The sequence below is a fragment of the Triturus cristatus genome, chromosome 8 (genome assembly GCF_964204655.1).
Source record: "Triturus cristatus chromosome 8, aTriCri1.1, whole genome shotgun sequence".
NCBI classification, from domain to species: Eukaryota; Metazoa; Chordata; class Amphibia; order Caudata; family Salamandridae; genus Triturus; species Triturus cristatus.
Genome location: NC_140591.1, coordinates 158,027,808 through 158,050,419, shown reverse-complemented (window position 1 = coordinate 158,050,419; position 22,612 = coordinate 158,027,808). Strand labels below are relative to the sequence as shown.

Genomic DNA, 22,612 nt, shown 5'->3' with positions numbered 1-22,612 from the left:
TGTTCCTTTACTGTCAGTTGTATGCTGGCTGTAATGGGGATACCAACGTCATCTCTGTGCTCTGAATAAAGCATCTACTTTATTGAATATTGACGGTGTGGAAAGATACTTTGATAACAACAGAACCCTATATCATGAGATAAAAAATCTTTCCTGGAATCAATTCTGTTAAGCCCTGAGGAAGCGAGAATTCCGCGAAACACGTTTTGGCGGTTTGAATCATTATATGTATATGAAGATGTATACCCTTGTATCTGTTGGGTTGTAATACCTATGTAATACCAACTGAAGATGAACTGTTTCAATTGTCCAGGAGAAGGACGTGCAATAAAAAAAGCATTTATATGGACAATTAAGCTGCCATTTGTGTTTTTCTCAGTTCATGATTTACCATCTAATGTAAGTCAGGTTAACAAATGCTGTGAGCGAGATTGTGCAATAAATGCAGAGAATTCTTATTCCTGCAAAGAGATGACCTATAATGTGGAAAAAATAATAAACATGTCACTATAAATAGCTTCTTTCTGCTGATCACTTTTTATTTTTCGAAAAAGTTATCAGAAGAAGGAAAAGTCTGTTTCCGTTTTCCTTGTTTAAAGTGCAGCTGTATTTATGCTCTGTCACCTGCCTTTCACACAGGCTGCTGACTGGCAGTAAGCATTGTGATGTCAGAACTCAATTATAATAAGTTATTACAGTTAAACAGCTACAACATTTATTATTACAGTTGACTAGATACGTCACAAATCGCATGCAGTATGGAAACTGGAAACATGCTTTGTTCTGCATTCTGTCCATCAACTGTTGTTTTTGCATTTGTCACCCCGAGTGGTACGGGTATGCTCAGACATGAGTCCCGTGCTCTCCTTGCCACTGAATCAAGCTATCCTGGCTGCCGAGGGGTGAAACCCCGAAACCGGTCCTAGGATGCTTGTTTCCAGTCCAGGTAGGATCTGGCTTGGCAGTTCGGGCTGGACTGTTCCCATGAGGCACAGGGTCAAGACTGATTTGCATATGGCTGGGTCCAAACTGGAATGGCATGGTGAGCAAAAAATACAATGGATTTAGGCCCAGATCTCTGTACTGGGGTGAATGTATGACATTCGTCTGCATTCTGTCCATCAACTGTTGTTTTTGCATTTGTTAAAGAGATTACAGGCTCACATGTATTCTTTTTAGTTAGAAAAAAATGATGGGTAGAATACTTCAAGTAATTTCAGCGGCTAATGATTACATTGCAGTATATCGCTTTTCGTCCACTAATTCACTCCAGACAAAAAACACCCTTGTTCAAATGAGATTCCATACTATTCCAACAGGAACAGTCCAGCCCTAACTGCCAAACCTGGTTCCCTCTAGGTAGACGAAATGAGGCCAGAGTGACTGCAAGTGGCTGAGACTTTTGCAAACATTCAATACTTTTGCTGTTTCATTTGATGCCCTAACCGTGATGGGTGTGGCAAGACGCGGGCCCCATGATAGTTGTGCCATAGGTTACAAGTTGCTTCACCCAACATGGCTGACGCAATGGATGCATAGGGGGCATAAGGGTCTGTGGAAAGGGAGAGTAATGTGGAATGGAAGGGTACGGAGTTAGAGAAATTACAAGATTTTGTGAAAATAACCAAAATTTTCGAAAACGTGCAAAACAGAGAGGGAAATTGTGTGTGCGTTTTTGTCTGTGTATATGTAAAAATCTCTGAATAACCCGACTGACACCTCACCATACCCACTGAAACCACTTGTACCTAACTATTTATCAGAAAATATATTTATTAGGGGAATGTAACACCCCAAACACCCTGAAGCTATGCCCCAGGTTTGCAGGGTCATCTAAGGGGATACATGCCTCCCTTACTGTTTATACCCCTTTTTCTCTAAATATGAGTTTCTTCTAGAACACTTTTTTACCCTAATATATGGGAAGCAGAATGTAATGATGTACATTGCTGTTTGTTTCTTATCTTCCTCACATATGAACAAACTCTCCACCTGGGCCATCCCTGTCCAAAACAGCTAACTCAGGGAAATTGCTCACCTTACATATTGTGAACGATCTCCTACCAATTAGAAACTCCCTCAACACCAGGTCTTCTTCACATCCCAGAAGGCTTTTGAAGCCTAGGCAAATTAGGCAGCAGCTAGTTTTAACTATAAATGTAAAATTTGTGGACCTCAGATTTGCAAATATTTTTTGTGACCACCTTAAACTGTGCAGCAAGAGTTTCCCAGAGTGAAAATAGTCCAGAATAAGATGGATTTATCTCTAGAGTTGATTAACGTGAATATTTCTTTTGGTCTTCCAGATTTTTAGGGTGGCAAGAATCAGCAGAAATGGGTAAAATATTTATAGGAAGCAAGTCACTCTGCACAAGTGAAAGACAACTCTGATGCCAGGAGGGGTATCTGGACACTGTGTCTCCGTCGAAGAGCCAAGTCTTGAGTCTCTTTCTGAAGTCAGGCAGCGAGGGGGTTGTACGGAGCTGGACATGGAGGTTGTTCCAGGTCTTGGCTGCAATGTAGGACAATGATCGGCTGCAGTTGCTGGTGTGACTGATGCGTGGGGTGTGTGCGAGGGTGAGTGAAGAGGAGTGAGGGTGTCTAGCGGGTTGGTGGAAGTTCAGTCGATCGTGAGGTAGGCCGGTCCTAGGTCATGGAGGGCTTTGTAGGTGTGCATGAGGATCTTGAACTGGCATCTTTTCTGGATGGGGAGCCAGTGTAGGTTTCTCAGGTGGGGGCATTGTGGTTTCATTTGGGATTGCGAAGGATGAGTCTGGCTGTAGCGTTCTGTATGGTCTGGGGTCTTCTGAGGAGCTGGATGAAGATGCTGGCGTAGAAGGTCAGAGAGCGTGCTGCCGTAGTTGAGGAGTCTGGTGACGAGTGCCTGAGTAATGGTCTTTCTGGTGTTGGTTGGGATCCATCTGAAGATTCTGAGGAGCACACGTACTGTATGGAAGCAGGAGGCGGCAACTGCATTAACTTATCGTTTTATGGTAAGTTGACTGTCGAGGGTGATGCCAAGGTTGCGTGTGTGGTCGGTCGGTGCGGGTCAGAGTTTTGCAGGCTGCCAGCTGTGGTGCCATGTGGAGGTGTTTTTCCCGAAGATCAGTACTTCAGTTTTGTCGGAGTTGAGTTGGAGGCAGTTGTCTCACATACATTCAGCTACGGTGGTCACAGCGTTGTAGAAGTTAGTTTTGGCATTGGCGGGGTCCTCGTGAGCAAGAGGATCATTTGAGTGTTGTCTGCATAGGAGATTATGTTGAGTTCATGGGATATAACGATGTCTCTGAGGGGGTTCATGTAGATGTTGAGTAGGGTGGGGCTGATCCTCATGGTACGCCACATATGATGTTTTTGGGTGTGGAGGTGAAGGGAAGCAGTTGGATGCTGTGTGTGCATCCTATGAGGAAGGATGCAATTCACTTGAGGGCATCTTGCCATATGCCTGTGTTGTGGAGTCTGTTGATGAGGGTGTTGTAGGAGACCGTGTCAAACGCCGCAGAGAGGTAGAGGAGGATTAGGGTCGGCTTTTCTCCACGGTCCAGGAGTGTTCTGATGTCATCAGTCGAAAAAGAGGACAAGGGAACCCTACTCACTACGGAACCAGGGTAATTGAACAATACAAGACAACAGTGGTTCCTGTGGAGTCGTATGGTTATAGATAAATGCAACAATGTGTAATAGCGATATAAGGGTTTTAGATGATGTCAGAACGGAAGAATCACACACACCAATGATTTTGTTGACACATATATGTATTACTCAATTAATACATTGAAAATAAGCATTTGTGCAAAAGTGTCCCAAGTGAAACATGAACCTAAGGAGTGCCTAACATAATGTAATAATATTTACACGGTTTCAAAAGAATCTTTCTGCAGAAAGCTAAAATTTCAAAATTTACACATGAATATTCAGTCACTGTATACAATCATAAGCACTGAAACATTGGGTCGCTTTCATCTTTACTGTCGACCCTATTAAGGCTGTAGAGTCTCGTCAGGACCTATAATAATGGGGATATCTAGGGAAAGAAAAATAAAATTAGCATGTGGCCCATATACCGGCACAGATGCAGTGGACTGGATCAAAGGTAAATGAGTACATATGGGGTACCTGGACGTTTGATTGCTCTGCTGCATGTAGGGAGTGTGCAACCCGTGTGTAAGGTGAAAGGAAGGTACTCACAAGGAACCCAGCCGGGTTCTTGGAAGGTCGAAGGATGAAAATGAAAAGGAAAAGGAAAGAGAAAGATGCAAGTTAAAAAAGCGCTAATGCTGGAGGAGAAGTCCATATGTGCAATACAGCCAGCAGACTTTGGAATTTCACTTACCCCTGATGAGGGTGTGAGCAGGCAATCAGAGGATAGAGCAGCACGTTGGCTGGTCGCATACCTCGGCGAAAATGGGCCGGAACAGGTGGGGGAACTCAGGAAAAAGGATACATATTAGGGACCATGGAGAAAAGGTTGGCGGTGATGCAATGCTAAAGAATGCTGCACATAGCAATAAGGCACTATTGTCTGGCGGTTATAAGTTCTCACCTAATAGTGGCTTGTGGTCGACTAAACGATCTAGAATCATGGGTGTGTCCATGGCAGCGAACTCACCACGTATGGGGGCTGGATGAGGATTCCTATAATTGAGGAATCTGATTGTTAGTGGTGGTAGCTGACAGTCAAAGGACCGAAAGACCGGGCTTTACGCTAAGTTCCTTACCTAAATAGGAATGGAGTTCCAAGGGGCACGTGACATGCTACATGCAGACAGCAAGACCGCATCCGTCTGCTTGTAGAAGACCAATGACAGCGAGCGTGCACAGGCTTGGGCTTAAATGGGTTCTTGGTAATCCCGTCGAAAACGAAAAACTCTGCAGGCATCATAGTGGATTGCCGCGACATGGAGTTATCTGATTTTCGGTAAGGGAAACTTAAAAGAGAAGAAAGACCTACGGGAGAGGGTCAAGAGAGAATAATAATAAAAAGTAACAAGTGTACGAGTGAGGAGAGGGTCGGATCAGGGTGAAAAATTAAAAAGGAACGGATATAGGCACATTAGTCATAAGCAGCTGAAGACAAGAGAGGGGTACATGGAAGTACAGGGTATCACTTTTTTGTGAATTTAAAAGGCCACTTGAACTTTTCAGTGTCCATATAGGTAACGTATCAGGCGTAGTATAGTTACATATAGCTGCACGTAAAGGGTACATGAAAAATTCTTAGCGGTAAGATGTGAATAAAAAGGCGGCAACTTGCATATTTGCTATGGAAATCTCCCTAGTTAGGTACAGTTATGCACTCTACTTGCATAGTGCATTATAAACAAACAGAATGTAGCCATGGTCGCAAAATTGCAAGTGCATAATTAGATTGTAATCCTAGTTGTAGTATTGCAAATACACAATTGCGTTTGTACTGATGGTTGAATTGGGCATCGATTTGTATCCCAGAGAAATTAACAATATGGATATGTAGGATAGTTCTTTCTGGGGCAGTAAGTATATAAAAAATTACCTGGTATAAACATAGCAATCAGAGAGGTATCCGTAACGTACATGAGAGACACGGAAGTACAAGGTATTGCAATGGTTAAATTTGTATCACAGACACATTGACAAAATATATATATGTATAATCGTTCTTCCTGGAGCAGTCAGTATATAACGTATTACATTGCATACATAAAGCAACCAGAGAGGTCTCCGTGACATACATGAGGGAGAGCGAATGAACTTAGTAACAGTATTATTATTGTCCTTAATGGGGAGACATAGCATACATGCAGTAGACAAATGGGTATTCAAAAGACAGATGCGATGGAAGGTAAGTGTCTGGGAAACGAGGCAGTGCTGAATATACCCAACATGCGGTCGAAATACATAGCAGTCCACGATAGTTAGTTTGCAATTTTGTAGAAAACAGAAGATTGATCTAGTCATGTTAATGAGGCGACGAAGCCACGTCACTCTTCAGCGGAGTTGAGGCCCTGGTTGATAGAATCAATTCTGTCTATCCAGTTGCATTCACGCCATTGCAGGATCTGTGTGATGTCATCTCCTCTCTCAGGGATCAAGGCAATGTCAATAACTTGCCATCTGATCTCATCAGCTGTATGTTTTTTTGCATTATAATGAGAGACCAGTGGGGCATTCTCAACTGAGCGTCGTATGCGACTTCTGTGTTGCCCTATACGAGCTTTGACAGGTTGTTGGGTCTGGCCAATGTACGGCAGTCCACAGGGACACCATATACAGTATACAACATTGCGCGTATTACAATTAGAAAAAAAATCTAATGTATGTTTACAATTCGCATGTACAAAGGTGTGGGTATTGGATGTAAAAGGACAGGCAACACAATTGCCTTTGACCTCAGGTAGACCCCATGTAGATTCAAGCGTGTTGCCCCTCCGTTTGATAGTCTCAGTCGAGGATCTGACTAAATGATCTTTAATGTTTTTGCCTCGCTTGTAGGTGAACATCGGGATATCCATTTCTGGGTCACTGCCCTTGATTATGTTTCAATTTTTGGTGATTAGGTTACGAACTTTGTGAGTATGTACTCCAAATGTGGTGACACATACAATTTTGTCTATAGGTGCCTTCTCTTTTGTGATTAGGAGTTCCTCTCTAGGGCAGTACCAAGCCCTTTTTAAAGACTTCTTGACAACTCTGTTCGGATAGCCTCTGGCTACCAGTTTCATTTTCAAAATTTCTGCCTCTCGCATATAATCTTCTTTTCGTGTACAATTCCTGCAGTCACGTAAGAACTGTCCGAAGGGTAACCCATCTCTCAGTGCTCGCGGATGATGGCTTTTTTAGGATAGTAGCATGTTCCTCTTGGTGGGTTTCCTATGAAATGAGGTATATAGTAACTCATCTGTGTGTGTGATATTTAGATCTAGAAAAGCCATGGTTGATTTGTGTAATGTTGAAGTGAAAGTTAAGTGTTGAGATAGATCACGAAGTCATTGAATTCGATCTCACTGCCAGACCAAATGAGAAAGATATCGTCTATGTATCTGTGCCAGCACTTGATGCTTGAACGTAGGCGATTTGTGCTGTTGAGGGCATAGGTCTGTTCTATGTGGTCCATGCAGATATTCGCCAGATTTGGTGCCAAAACTGCACCCATGCTGGTGCCCGAGCATTGTTGTTAATAATCACCCCCTGACACAAAATAGTTGGTCTGTAGGGCAATACGTAGCAGTGAGGTAATGAATGAGGTGGGTACCTGAACTGGTCTTGGTCTGGAGTCTAGTAACTTCTCTGTGACCAAGATACTGTCATGTTGGGGAATATTGGTATATAGAGATGAGATGTCAAGTGTGGCTAGACAATCTGAGGTGATATCGTAGGGTTTGCCATCAACCAAGTTGATCGTATGCATGGTGTCTTTTATGTAACTGTCCTGTATGGGAACAAACTCCTTTATGAAGAAGTCTATGTAGCGACCAATGGGTTCCAAGACGGACCCACACCCTGATAGAATTGGTCTCCCAGGGAGGTTGGTGGTGCTTTTGTGTATCTTGGGTAAGGTATATAGTACTGGGGTTCTGGGGTTGTCAGCATTAAGAAATTCAAATTCCTTTTTGTTTATGTAACCTGCATCCAGGCCTTCTGTGGTAACTCGAAGTATCTCCTTTCTAATTTCTGGTAGTGGGTTGTTCTGTAACTTTTTATAGTGGTTTTCTTCATTAATTTGTTTATCAATCTCAGTGTCATAATCTTTGCGGTCTTGAATGACAATTCCACCACCCTTGTCAGCAGGTTTGAGTATTATAGACTTGTCATTTTTCAGGAAATTGAGGGCTTGTCGTTCTTGCAGTGTGAGGTTGTAGGGTATGAATTGCTTGGTCTGTTTCAGGCTATCAATGCCGGTGAGTACTAACTTCTCAAATGTTAGCATTTCGTGTGGCATCATGTCGTTAGTGGGATAGAAGGTAGATGGGGATCTTAAGCCCGTCACTGACTCTTGTGTTGTGTACTCTTTATCCTTAAAAAATATTTTAAGGCGTATTTTTCTAAAGAACTGAAATAGTTCTGCTTTAAGAGTGAAAAAATAGTTTTTTTCGGTGATGACATAGGATAAACCTTTACACAGAAGTGACATCTTAGAAGAAGATAGTGTATGTTGGGAAATGTTAAAGATGGGGATGACCTCCATGTTGCTCATATTCTGTTCTAATATGGTTGGGACCCCCACTGATAGTGTTTGCTCCTCGTTTGTCTCTTCCCTGGGTATTGATACCAGGTTTTCGTTTTGGCTTTGCCTCCTCAATCTAAAAAAGGCTGACCAGGGTGGTTGTCTATACGGCTGGGGCCTGGATGTGAGTCACTTGAACCCCCTGAGGATTCAGAGAAAGTGATCGGTTGGTTTCTCCTAAATCTACCCCACGTATTTTGTCTATTTTGATTGGTCACTGTTATGTAGTAGTCCTCTCTAAGGTAGGGATAGGCCCTTTCTTTTGAGAAATTCTTTATGTCCTTTGTTACCTTGTCAGCTTTCTTTTTCAATTCGAAGGAATAAATTCCTCTATAGTTTTGTTCAGTTTGTCTAGCAATATTTTTGCCTCCGCCACTCCGTCACCCCCAAGCACTTCTTTTTCTAGGTCTTCAATTTCTTTAGGTTCAGCTTTAGCATGTTCCACCGCAGTCTCAACGCCCAACACCATCCAATGGCGTGAGCAGGGGGTGGAGATATGGCTAAAGCCGCCTTTGAATTTGGGGTCCTCTCGAAATATACATGGGACGTTCCTGATCTGTAGCCCTTGTGGGATGATGCCTGTCTTCAGGTACTCTGTCAGCATCCGGGCGTGTAGCTCGGTTCTGACGTGTTTTTTCTTAGCCTTTTCCAATTTGTCCAGAAACTGTTGCCTAGGGCTAGTACTGTTGATTGGTATATTAGAAAATAATGATGGTCCACTGATAATCTTAGCGATGTATTCATCAGTGCATAGTGGTGCTTCTCTCTCTGACATCGTAACCCTTAGTGGAAGAATGACCCTATATTCTTATAGGGTATGAGGAAAAATCCAGTACGGATAAATCCCTTGCGGTGTAGCCACTGTGCTAAAAGTCGAAAAAGAGGACAAGGGAACCCTACTCACTATGGAACCAGGGTAATTGAACAATACAAGACGACAGTGGTTCCTGTGGAATATTATGGTTATAGATAAATGCAACAATGCGTAATAGCGATCTAAGGGTTTTAGATGATGTCAGAAAGGAAGAATCACACACACCAATGATTTTGTTGACACATATATGTATTACTCAATTAATAAATTGAAAATAAGCATTTGTGCAAAAGTTTCCCAAGTGAAACATGAACCTAAGGAGTGCGTAACATAATGTAACAATATTTACAAGGAATCCTCATCTAGCCCCCATACGTGGAAATTTCGCTGCCGTAGACACACCCGCGATTCTAGATCGTTTAGTCGATTACAAGCCACTATTAGGTAAGAACTTATAACCGCCAGACAATAGTGCCTTATTGCTATGTGCAGCATTCTTTAGCATTGCATCACCGCCAACCTTTCTCCACTGTCCCTAATACCCTAATATGTATCCTTTTCCCAGAGTTCCCCCACCTGTTCCGGCCCATTTTTGCCAATGTACGTGACCAGCCATCGTGCTGCTCTATCCGCTGATTGCCTGCTCACACCCTCATCAGGGGTAAGTGAAATTCCAAAGACTGCTGGTTGTATTACACATATGGACTTCTCCTCCAGCATTAGTGCCTTTTTAACTTGCATCTTTCTCTCTTTCTTTTTCCTTATCATTTTCATCCTTCTACCTTCCAAGAACCCAGCTGGGTTCCTTGTGAATACCTTCTTTTCATCTTACACATGGGTTGCACACTCCCTACAAGCAGCAGAGCAATCAAACATCCAGGTACCCCATGTGTACTCATTTACCTTTGATCCAGTTCACTGCATCTGTGCCAGTATATGGGCCATATGCTAATTTTATTTTTCTTTCCCTAGATGTCCCCATTATCATAGGTCCTGATGAGACCCTACAACCTTAATAGGGTCGAAACACCGTCGACAGTAAAGATGAAAGCAAACCAATGTTTCAGTGCTTATGAATGTATACAGTGACTGAATATTCATGTGTAAATTTTGAAATGGTCGCTTTCTGCACAAAGATTTTTTTGAAACCTTGTAAATATTGTTACATTATGTTACGCACTCCTTAGGTTCATGTTTCACTTGGGACACTTTTGCACACATGCTTATTTTCAATTTATTATTTGAGTAATACATATATGTGTCAACAAAATCATTGGTGTGTGTGATTCTTCCTTTCTGACATCATCTAAAACCCTTATATCGCTATTACGCATTGTTGCATTTATCTATAACCATACTATTCCACATATGATGTCATCAGTGGCAGCAATCAGCGAGGTCTCAGTTCTGTGGTTGGCATGAAATCCTGATTGAAAGGTGTACAGTAGGTGATTCTGCTCCAGAAACTCGGTGAACTGCTGGTTGATGGCTTTCTCCATACAGGACACAGTGGGAGTTTGTTGCACAGCAGTGTTATAGTATCATAGCTGTACCAGGCAAAAAGGTAAAAGTGATTTATCTTGTGAAAGAGGACTATGAAAACAAAGAATGGTAAAAAGTAATATTACAAATTTAAAATAAAAATAAAAAAATTAAATTAAAATGGAATTTTCTACTATATATGATTGAGTTGTAACATTCTCAATGAAACATTTGTGACTAATGGTTTATTTTGTGATGTGTCCTGCAAATAGATACTTCTTCAACGACAACAGAAATTTATACCAACAATTCTTCTCTTGCTTTGACGTCTTCCTCAACATTGGTACCATCCATAGCTGTGCCTACTATTTCCAACGATACGCTTCATACCACAGTAAGCACACTGGCGGCATCGATACCACAGCATTCTGCAACAGCACTATTAGTACCAAGCAACGCAACATCTGGAGGAAATACAACCATAACAAGTAAGAGCGAAAGTGCTTCTTCCTCAGGAAAGTTACCAAGCAGAGGGGTTACTGCATGCCTGTAGCAACATTGTGTTCACAGTCAGCAAGACGAATGTGACCAGCACATTCATCTATGAATCGTTCCAGTCTGATGGGGAGCCTCAGTCTGCCTTGTCTGTTGGACAACTACATGTCTTTTGGTTGCAAATTTCATGGGCTGATTGCTTAACAAAATCACCTTCTATTATCTATGCATTTACTTGGTGAGTTTTCAATTTCCTTTAGATATGTCCTTAGGCATTCTGTATTTGAGGCAGTCGTTTAATGTTTTCCGAGTCCTTTAATTTTCTATCCATGAATATGAATTACTGTTTTTTAGCTAATACTCTTTGCTCAGGGAATGTTTAATCTTGTTTCCCTGCTAAATTTATACCTTGACTAACCTTTTTTCCCCAAGTAATGTTTCTACAGTACTGGTAGTAAAAACACTAGAAACACTTCCGATGACTATTTTTACCATGGCTTTATTATGACTTTTTACTGTTATGTGACAAGTTATTTGGTATTGTACCACAATATTGAGTTATTGATACAAACCCACAAACATATTGAGGGCAGGATATCGACTGACACTATATTTTCAAGATAAGTATATATGTCAGTCTAGATTTCATAATTTACTACACTTCTATGTATCATGTATATTTGAACATGTGAATAAAGAGAATCAATCAAAACACATATTTTCATGATTTCAAAAATCGACCAAAGAAATCATGTGTGTATGAAAGCTTACAGGACCTGAGGATAAATTTGAAGCATCCTCTTGACTGTAGTTCACTGCCAGCATGCTGCTGTGAAATGAGTCCTGACAACGCTGACAATCTGTGAGGACTGCCAGCTTTTGCTGTGCTGAAAAACATTGAGGACCTGATTTTGAGTTTGGCTGACAGGTTACTCCATCACAAACGTGAATGATCTCTGGTCTGCCTCATTATAAGTGCACTCTATCATTGGGCACTATTAATAAGGCTGGATGGATATCCTTCAACAGCAGTGCTTAGTTTGTAAAACAAAGTAAGTGTCAGGGCACTTCTCAGGAGGCCACTGCAGCCTGCAACTCCCATTGCCTCTGCCAGCGCTGCTAATAACAGTACCAACACAATGTCTTACCATCACAGTCCTACAAGTGTGACAATTCAGACTGTCCCAGGCTACCGAAAGCTATAATAGTGTCTTGAGCATCAGGCATCATTCTTTTTTTTATGTATATTCACTTGTAAACACTGTTGTTGTTTTCATTGCCAAATTAGATTGACAGCGCCAACATGTGGTGGACTGTCACTAGAGCTGAGGCTGATTATTAAGTGCTGGTGCCGAGCACTGCAAACCAGCTGCTCAAATTAAGCACTGCGGTGCAAATAGATTATAAATATGCTTCCCAGTGCTCAAGCCAGCCTGATTGATGACCAGTGCCTCCAGTTCTGTTTCTTGGCAGTTTGACATGCAAATCATTGCTTACTTTCAGGTCAAATAGCAAGTGAGTGTAAAGTCACTTTAAAACCCATGCCCCCATATCTCTGCCCTAGTTGAAGAATTATGAAGGGAATACTTTTCATTGTAAGTGGAGGTACTGTCTTTAAAAAAAAAATTTTTTTATTGAACAGTGCTCATCATACAGCATATACCAGAAATGAAAGCAGAGTATCTCATGTAGTTTACAGCAGTAAAGATCTACATCGTAAAGGACAATGTATATATACACATAACAAATGGCTCTTTTACAGCCTGTTTCAGAGTGCGGAACCTTCACCCCTAGTAGCTCAACAGGAGAGCTGCTCATCCCTCCTCTGCCCACCAAGCCTGCCTCCCATCAGTATCCCCTAAAGGTGCGCCAGGCCCCCCACACTTTCTCCGATTTCTTGGAGCAGCCCTTGTTTTGGTAAACTACGTGCTCCGCCCTCGCTCCAATCAAGGTCTGACTCCCAATCCTCAATAGATGGAGGTGCCCCCTTACTCGATGCCCGTGTTATGTTACGCTTCGCCACCATGGCTGCTTGCGCTAGCCAGATCGTTTCGTACCGGGGCCAGGTTTTGTCCCCGGTGATTGTTAAGTGGTGTCATTTACCACTCATGGGAACCTCCAGGGACATTAACGCAGTGACTCCTCGCCAGGATATGAAAAAATGTGCCTTCTTGTCTTCACCATGAAGACACTGTACTGTGTTCGCTCTTCCTATCCAGTGTAGCAGTGTTCTCAAGTATTAAATCTTGTGTAGAATTCTGATTGCATGAGCATGAAACAGGCCCTGATTGCTATTTCCTGTGAATTTTGTATGGAGTCCACCCACTCATTATTGTCTATGTCACCTAGGTCTGCCGTCAATACCCACAGCAGAATTATCTGATAAACTGTAAAGATTCCCTTGTCACGTATGGGCTTCATAAGTAAATGGTCCTCCAGAGGCTATGCCTCTGGTAGCTGCTCGCGTGGCCCAGCTGGAGGTACCTATACCACTCTGTTTCAGCTAGCTTGTATTTCTAGTGAAGGAACTCAAATTGAATTAGGGCCTAATCTCTCCAGACATCCCCCAGGTGTTCAATACCTATTAGCTCCCATCTTGAGGATCCCTCCAGGCTACCCAACTCATGTAGTAAGTGGCTGCCCAATAGTCATGTCAAGTTGGTGAGCCTACCCTTCTACCCCAGATAAGCCGTGGCCTCCCTCGAGATCCTGACCACCGTCTGAGTGTGTGCTGTCAAGTCATGCTCCCTCTTCCTACAATACAGGATCATCTTGTGTGCTCCGTGACCCATGGCCTCTCTATCCATCTAATAGGCCTGTTCCTGATGGCCCAAGAATACCCAGTCATTTATCACTAATAAATGTGCCACCCAATAATACTGCAGGATGTCCGTGACTGCCGTTCCACCGTAAGACTCCCCTCTGCAACTTTTTCAGCTCAATTTTCAGGGGTCTGCCATTCCACAGTAAAAGTCTGACTTTGTGCTCAATCTTCCAGAAGAACTCAGGAAGGACTATGAATGGCGTGTTTTGGAGCATGTACAAGAGGCGTAGGAGGTCCATCATCTTGTACAGAGCCTCTCTGCCCATTAATGACAACAGCAGAGCCTGCCAGTGAGCCATGTCGTTCCAGAACCTGTCTAGTTGCGGGAGGACATTTCTGCACAAGAATTCTTGTGGGTGGCGGGTGACATAGATCCCCAGGTATTGACACATCTCTAGCACAACTGGCACCGTGCAGTCGGAAGGGAGCCTTGGTGCTTCCCCCGACATGGGGAAAACTACTGACTTGGCCCAGTGGATACAGTAGCCCGAGTAAATTCTGAAGATTTTGAAGACATGCAGTATTCGGGTGACTGAAAGGGAAGGCTGAGTAACGTGCTGTAGGATATCGTCGGCATATAAGGAGATATGCTCCTCCCAGCCTCCTTCTGCCCTCACTCCTCATTTCAGCGGGTCTTGATGAACCCAGGCTGCCAGCGCTTCAAGTGCTAGTCATAAGTGAGAGGGAGCATCCCTGTCGGGTCCCGTTTTGTAGGGCAAAGATGCAGAACAACACACCGTTGACTCTCACTCTACCTAGTGGCACCCGATATAGGAGTCTGACCCATTCACAAAATTTCGGCCCAAAGCCCAGTCTGGCTTACTATAAAATGCCATTTTGGCCTCAAGGAACAGTAGCACTGCCTGTCGCGTTTTAAACAATCTGGCCACATGGGGTGCGCCATATATGTGTCTCAGGTTGAGGCGGGTATTCCTATGCAGCATGAAACCCGACTGGTCAGGGTAGACGATGGAGGTGATTACTTTGGGCAGCCTGGTTGCCAACACGTTAGCCTCTACATTCAGCAAGGATATGGGCCAGTCTGTCTGTAGTTTACTTTTTTGAGTATTACGGCTATGTTGGCAATCCACTGGTCTATCAGCAGGCATTACTCCACCCGCGCTGCTTGGAACATGGCTATCATGGGTTTGGAAACCTTGTCTGTCATCCCCTTGGAGAGTTCTATTGGCAGGTCATTGGGCCTGGCCATTTTCCCAGATTGGAGGCCTCTTAGGGCCACAGTTACCTCCTCCTCCATCAGGTTAGCCTCTAGAGACTCCCTTGCCTCCCCGTTAGTGTCTGGAATGCTATGTCTTTCAGAAAGTCCACATAGTCAGCCTCTGTCCTGTCCATTGCGGGAGGGTACAGGTCCTCATAGTAGGCTACAAAGGTGTCAGCAATTGTGGCACTTGTCATCTACATAACGAGGATTGCAGGCACCCAGGAACGGTCCTTGTCTCTTTTATATATATGATGGCTGTGTCCCCTATGTTGTACAACCCTGTTCTCTGTCAGCATCCTGTTGCAGGTGTAGCTGGTTTATTGTCATTTACAGGACACCGTTTCGACGCACCTGCCTCTGGATTTTCTACTCTCTTTTTGTCCCTACGCGTATGTGATCCCCACCTATTGTAGTCCAGGTAGAGTGCAGCGCCTCGCCTTCCTGGGACTAGCCCACTTGCTGATATTATGGTGATAGGGTCTAACACTTATCTGTTTATTGCACCTACCTCTTTTTCTTCTGGCACCAAGATGCGATTGGCTGTTGAGGCTCTATGAGGTTGAATGCATGGTATCTTCACACTTTCCAGGTGTCTGTTCTTTCTTGCACTTCTGTTTAGACTTTCAACTTCTTTAGTGATTTTATTTTGTGACACGTCTCCCAATTTTAACATTATATCAATTTCTCTTGTATCATGAGCCTATTCCTCACCTGTGTATTAGTCCCACCTGAGTAATTATCAGGTTTACTCTATTTTTACTTGAATCTATATATGCATCTTTGTTTTGAATTTTTTGCAGGCGCTTCCTTGTTTGTTTTGTCTTCATACTGTGCCCTGAAGAAGGTGAGACCCAATAGTGGGGTTACACATCGAAACGCGCGTTGGTGCTGAAGTTCCTGTTTCATTTGTCTCCCCCCAAACATACTTTTTATCCAAGACATTAAATTGTTGTGTCAACCAACGATATAACCATGTGGGTCTAACAGATGAACAGATATTGTGTTGAAACCACTACATAGGGATCCAGGATTTTGTGGCTTTCCAACATTGTCAACTTTTCTGTTGGAGGGTGGACTAGTCATTAGATGTGACTGTTGTAGCTAGTCTTGCTGTATTTGTGTGTATTTGAGGATATGTGGGAATGAATGAGTATGTGTTGGATTGAATGAATGGTTGTGTGATATTATCTTTGGTTGCGCCTGGTTTATCTATTTTTGTTATTAATGTTCCATGATCATGTTCTATGTGATTTAATATAATACATTTGATGTAACTTACTTTCATTATATCTATTGATTTTGTTCTGTTATCCTGACATATTTCCCTGAATTGTGTGCTGTACTGTGGTAGGGATAGTTATTTCGGCCTGTTTATTGGTACCAGTGACTATTAGCACTATTTATATATAACTATAATAGTTATTAGGCAGTGGGGTTTTTGTCTGTGAGTATTACTTTGCAGGTGTAGCTGGTGATAGAGGACTGACGTTCTCTTCATCTGTACCTTGGCTTCCAAAATTGCAATGTCTTTCTCTATGGCCTCACACTCAAGCTTGTCTTACTTTTTATTTCCCCCTATCAGGGCTTGCTCTTGTACGATGGTTTTAAACACCTCCCATAATATGGAGGCAGATGTCACCATCCCCTGGTTCTCTTGAAAGTATAAATACAAAAAGAACTGTGAGTCTGTCGGGCTAGGTGACCTTTATACAGCTACACCATCATTACTAAACGAAGAATGTGTTTCTACCAAAATATCTCTCTGGATATGTGCATGCATTTAAGATGTGAGAATGCATCTAAGGTTCCCATCACCCACATACAGTGGCTTGCTTCATCATTTGGGAGACCAGGGACTTATCTGAGGACCGGATGCCACCAAGTTGATATGGGGCAGGGTTCCGAGTTCGTCCCGGATGCACCTGTGGCGAGGTTATTCCAATGAGAAGACCACTCTAGAGATTTGTGTGGGGTGATGTATGCAGTGCAATAGGGGTGAATGTGATATAATAAAATTGGGAACAAGGCACAAAAAATCATTTATTAAAGTGCTACCTTGGTACCAAATTAAAACAGTGCTTTTGGCAGTTTTAACAAATAACTGCGATGGAAGTGGTCGACATGTTTCAGCCCTGGGTGGATGTACCCTAGCTTTCGTCAGGACCGATAAGCTACTGCATAATGATTGTGAAAAAAAGGTAAATCATACAACCTGCACCTGGGATAAGTGTGGAAGAAATTACCCGAATGAATCTGGGTATTCGCCTCGCCTCACCTGGCACTTGCTCAGGCGTCGGGAGGCACCGCTCTCTCCGTCGGTACCTCGGACGCCTGAGCAAGTGCCAGGTGAGGCGAGGCGAATACCCAGATTCATTCGGGTAATTTCTTCCACACCTATCCCAGGTGCAGGTTGTATGATTTATCTTTTTTTCACAATCATTATGCAGTAGCTTATCGGTCCTGATGAAAGCTAGGGTACATCCACCCAGGGCTGAAACATGTCGACCACTTCCATCGCAGTTATTTGTTAAAACTGCCAAAAGCACTGTTTTAATTTGGTACCAAGGTAGCACTTTAATAAATGATTTTTTGTGCCTTGCTCCCAATTTTATTATATCACATTCACCCCTATTGCACTGCATACATCACCCCACACAAATCTCTAGAGTGGTCTTCTCATTGGAATAACCTCGCCACAGGTGCATCCGGGACGAACTCGGAACCCTGCCCCATATCAACTTGGTAGCATCCGGTCCTCAGATAAGTCCCTGGTCTCCCAAATGATGAAGCAAGCCACTGTATGTGGGTGATGGGAACCTTTGATGCATTCTCACATCTTAAATGCATGCACATATCCAGAGAGATATGTTGGTAGAAACACATTCTTCGTTTAGTAATGATGGTGTAGCTGTATAAAGGTCACCTAGCCCGACAGACTCACAGTTCTTTTTGTATTTAGATTTAGGATTGGGATTTTTACTGTTTGAGTCTTTAAACCTATATCCCTTAGACCCTCCACTCTTTTTTGAGATTCGTTTATTATTGTCTCTTGAAAGTATGCCTCTGCACCCTTCCTTAGCTTCCCTTTTATTCCCCTGTCCTGGAGGTACCAAGGGTCGATTCTTGGGGGTAGTGAAAAGTCTCAGACTGGTCCACTCAGCAGGACCTCAACCGGGGAGTGGTCGAAAATGCCTCTGGCGTGGTGTGTCGCTGGCCTGAAGTTGCCAGCATTGGCATGCTAAGTAAAAATATGGTCCAGATGGGAGAAACTATAGTGAGAGGGTGAAAAGTATATGTACTGTTGTTGGTGTGGGTTATGCTCCTGCCATATGTCCATAGGTCCATCAGTCTTAACTACGCCACAAAAGGCCCCAGTGGACCGAAGGCTCCCCGTGTGGCAGCTCTGCTCATTTTGTCGATCTCAGGCTCCATGACAGCATTCATCTCCCCTTCCAGTGTAAGGGTCCCAGTGGGCATCTCTAAGAGTCAGGAAGTGTTGTGGGATGGAGCCTGGGCAATATGTATACCGAGCAAACATTCAGTGTAAAGCTCTCCCTTGTCCCTGACAAGGCCACACAGCAACCTTGAGGGTCGTGCCATGTGTGATGGATGGTAAACTGTACTGATTTCCTAAGCAGGATGCCAAAACCTCACAAATCTGTGAAGTCTGTGGAGTAGCCTGCATGTGCCACTAGTTTGTAGCCGAAGCAGTTGAGGGCTTTGTAATGATTACCCCAGAGGTGTGTTTCTTGAAGCAACACGAGGTCAGGGGCCAATCTAAGGTATTGCAATATGTGTGAGCTTAACTTTGATGCCCAGGCCATTTGCATTCCATGACCATATGGTTAATCCCTGCTGTCCGAGTCCAGTGTCGGTGTAGTGATTTGGTGTGGAGAGGTGCCTGCCCGCCAAGAAGCAGGCCTGCTGTGCCATACCTAATCATGCACCCTGTCATGTGTCTCCCCTGCCTGCATTTCCTTCAACTGCATGCGTGCTGAGATGAGTAAAGTTAGTATATAGCAAAAACATTGAATTCAAGTCTCCCAACTCCCCCCACCCTGTTACCCTGCATGCAGAGCGCCTGTGTGTCATACTACTAACTACAGTTGGCTGGCACCGCCTCAACTGGCTGAACTAGTACACCCATGGTGTGGCATCCCATTGAAGTATTGGCAGTGGCCCTGTCCTACACTTTGTTGGACAACGTTGCTAAAAATCCCCCATCCCACCCCTAGCAATTGTTGTAACCCATCCCTGAGCAGGCTCAGACCGCACCAGAGTACCAACATAAGAGTCTACAGTCACCTTCCAGTTTGATCGCAGTGGTCCATCAAGACGTCCAACACAGCAGTTTGGTGAAGCGCCGCCGCTGGGCCACAGAATTGAATCACTTGCAATCCGTCTAAGCCCCTTCTTCTGCCCGCTCGCCACCATGACCCGGTCACGCATCCAGCTGGCCGGTTGGGCACCACTACTCGCCTCTCTTTCCGACCAATGGCCAGGGGTGTGCCAGTCCTCCAGCCACTCCCACACCTGCTCGGAAGTAGTGAATAGCCATGACTTGCACTCCGCCGGGTACAGCATTGTGTATTTCTGTTCTTTGGTGCTTAACACACTCTTGACCTCCTCAAAGCTGCAGCGCTGGTGCTCTGCCTGCAGGATGACATCTGTGAAGAAGCGTATCATGGTGTTTTCATCTGCTAAGTCGCCATGTGAGTGGGTCGCCTGCAGAATAGCGTCCCTATAGCGATAGTTGAATATCCTGGCTGTGATTGTCTTGCGGGGACCCCCGGCTTCGGTTGTGGAATTGGTACCCTATGGGCTCGCTCAATAGAAAAGACTTTAGAGAGGCGTTTGTGGTGGAGGGTATTAAGTATAAGAATTTTGAGGTATAGGTCAACAATGGGCCCCTTCAGGGACCCCCACCACCCTAATGTTGTTTCTGCAAACCCTGCTTAGATCTTCCAGCTTGGCTGCCTGCTGCCTCGTGAGGTGCTGCACCTGCTCCTCCAGTTTCTTGGACTTGGACTGCAACATGTGTATGTGTGATTCAGCCATTGTTACTTTTTCTGAGATCTTTGCTGACGGCTGCCATTATTGCACTGAGGGAGGGCTCCGCTGCATCTGCCGCATCCTACTCCTGCTCAGCTGCCACATGAGTCGGCTTGGATATTGCATATTTGTCCACTGTCTTAATTTGTATAGGTGCTGGTCCCCTTGGTCTCACCGTAGCACCACGGAGTGCTGCCGCAGGAACCCCTGCACTGAGCCCGTCAGTCCCTGTGTGTGACAAATGAAGAAAGTGAAAGGAAAAGAATAGGACATTCTTTGTTCCAAAAATACCTCTTAATCAGGTGCGATTATCTGCATTACGCTATGGGGGACACAGTTCACATGGACATAGCGTAATGCGCATAATCGCACCTGAATAAGAGGTATTTTAAGAACAAAGAGTGTCCTATTCTTTTCCTTTCACCTTCTTCATTTGTCACATTTATGGTCCTGACGAAGCGAGGGGATCCACTAGGGACCCAACGACGGCAAGAAACATGTTGACCAGCACACACACCTTCACACACGGGCACTAGGAGCAGTGGAGTAATACCCCGTCCCCTATGTCATCTATTAATCGAGGATTGCCCCTTGTCCCTGTACTTATTTTATCTTACCCCCGGACCAACGAATAAAATTATCCCTACGGTACCAGTGGGTAATTTTAAGACACCACACTCCCTCTTTTTAGGCCCACACACCCGCATGCACAACTGCGGCGTCTCCTCAAAAGATCTCTGACGAAGAGCCCTCTCGCGGGGCCAGTGTGGGACTGCATCGCCACCCCCACGAGGAGCAACGCCCGATGATGAAGCATGACACTCGCAAGGGTGTGTGAGGGCACTATAACCAGAAGGAGAGATTTCCACCTAGCACTGATAAGGCACACTTCCTTTATAGACTTTGTTCTTCTCTATTTCATTCAGCGACCAAATTGGCTTCTGATCCCTTCCTTCGGAGGAACAGTTACCACAACGTGATTTAAGCCTTCGGATGTAGGCACACTGAAGCCTCTGCCTTTTTTTGGGAATCCTCATAGAGGGAGAAATTCAAAATATGCACCCATGCAGGGACCGGATACATTTGGTGCCTTTTCGCTGTGAAGGTTTCTACCTTCGCTCTTAAGTCACCTTTTAGGAGCTTGTATTTCTCCAGCCGGGCATGGCTGCAAGCTACTGCTAAACAGGCCGTCACAAGGCCGGATACATTCTCCGCAACATCCTGCTAAAATGGATTTGCTTCTGCGGAAAAGTTATAAGTGGGAGTAACCTGAGTCCTTGGCCTAGCGGCAATGCACCTTTGCTGGATTGACTTGGCAGGTTTCTCCAGGTCTTCTGTCAGTTAATGTCTTGAATCATTTTCTAAGTCCCAGGTTTTAAGTTTAGGTAGTAGGAGTGCACTCTGACACCAGTCTGGGGTTCTAGGACCTCAGGAACTGAGTTTGGGGGCAAGAATTCAATCCAAAAGAATCCACCAGCAGGGTTCAGTAGAAAGTGGTTAGCTGGGCTCCTTCTAGAAGGCGGGCTTCTTGCAGATGTTGTGTCCCAGTAGCTTAACAGGAGGTCAGCCAACGGACCCTTCTTAATCCTGGGTACAAGTGGGAGCAGATCTAGCCCTTAGCATTCTTCTCACAGGTCAAAACAGTAGGGCAGTCCTTTTTCTGTCTTTTAAAGGTCCAGTAGTGTTCTGAAGAGGGTGCCCAGAGGTGCCACAGTTATGCCTGGCACTACCTTGTGGGTGGTGTGACTAGTGCCCCCCCTAACCATTACAGAAAAGGTTCCCAGGGGCAACCCAACCAACTGTTGTAGCAGCCCTGTGTGCCCTACAGCAAACTATCCCAAAGTGACCCTTTCCACCTAAATCCAACATGGTAGAACCTTCCTTCCTTGTGCAGAGTTCCTGTGCCCTCCCTAGAAGTATGGTCAGGGAAGGGAGCAAACACTCCCCTGTAGTCACTCAATACCGGTTCTTGGGGCAGCACCCCTCCCACTGGGATTGGTGCCTGGCTGGCTAGTTAGACAGAAAGAGGGCAGGCCTAGGTGTGAGCTACATCTGTCAGTGACATAGTAGGCATCCTTTGAAAATATGCAAGGGGCTAGGCACAGCCCCTAGGCCATCCTGTCAGCGGAAGGTCAACTTCTCTCCACACCCAAGGCCTTTATCATAGCTGTGGGAGCCAATTCCCACCTAAACAAGGAGCCATTCAGCTCTTAGTTGACATATGGAAGCACAGGCAACTGGGCTTCTAGAGACTTTAGGCAGGCTAATGGTAACTGTTTTTTTATTGATTCTGAAAGTACCTTTTGTAAACTATTTGTTATAAATCCAACTTTTCCAATGAATTGGACTTGTAATAAATATTTTAAAAGCAATTAACTTTTTATCTGGTTCCTAGGCAGAGATAACTGCATTAACTTTAATAAACTCCCAATGATTTCCTATGGAACAGCTAAACTTATAAAAGTGAAAATAGCTTTTAGGGCATTGTCACTATAATGACCTATTTAACAATACACTACC

The 22,612-nt window shown here is 44.2% G+C and overlaps 1 protein-coding gene across 1 annotated transcript in view; it reads left to right on the top strand.

Moving 5' to 3' along the window:
- UMODL1 (uromodulin like 1) overlaps positions 1–22,612 on the top strand; it is a 633,174-nt gene that overhangs the window by 475,948 nt on the left and 134,614 nt on the right. The window contains exon 13 of the mRNA XM_085621215.1: positions 10,772–10,987. Within this exon, the coding sequence (XP_085477341.1) occupies positions 10,772–10,987 (216 nt within the window). The remainder of the gene's footprint in view (positions 1–10,771; positions 10,988–22,612) is intronic.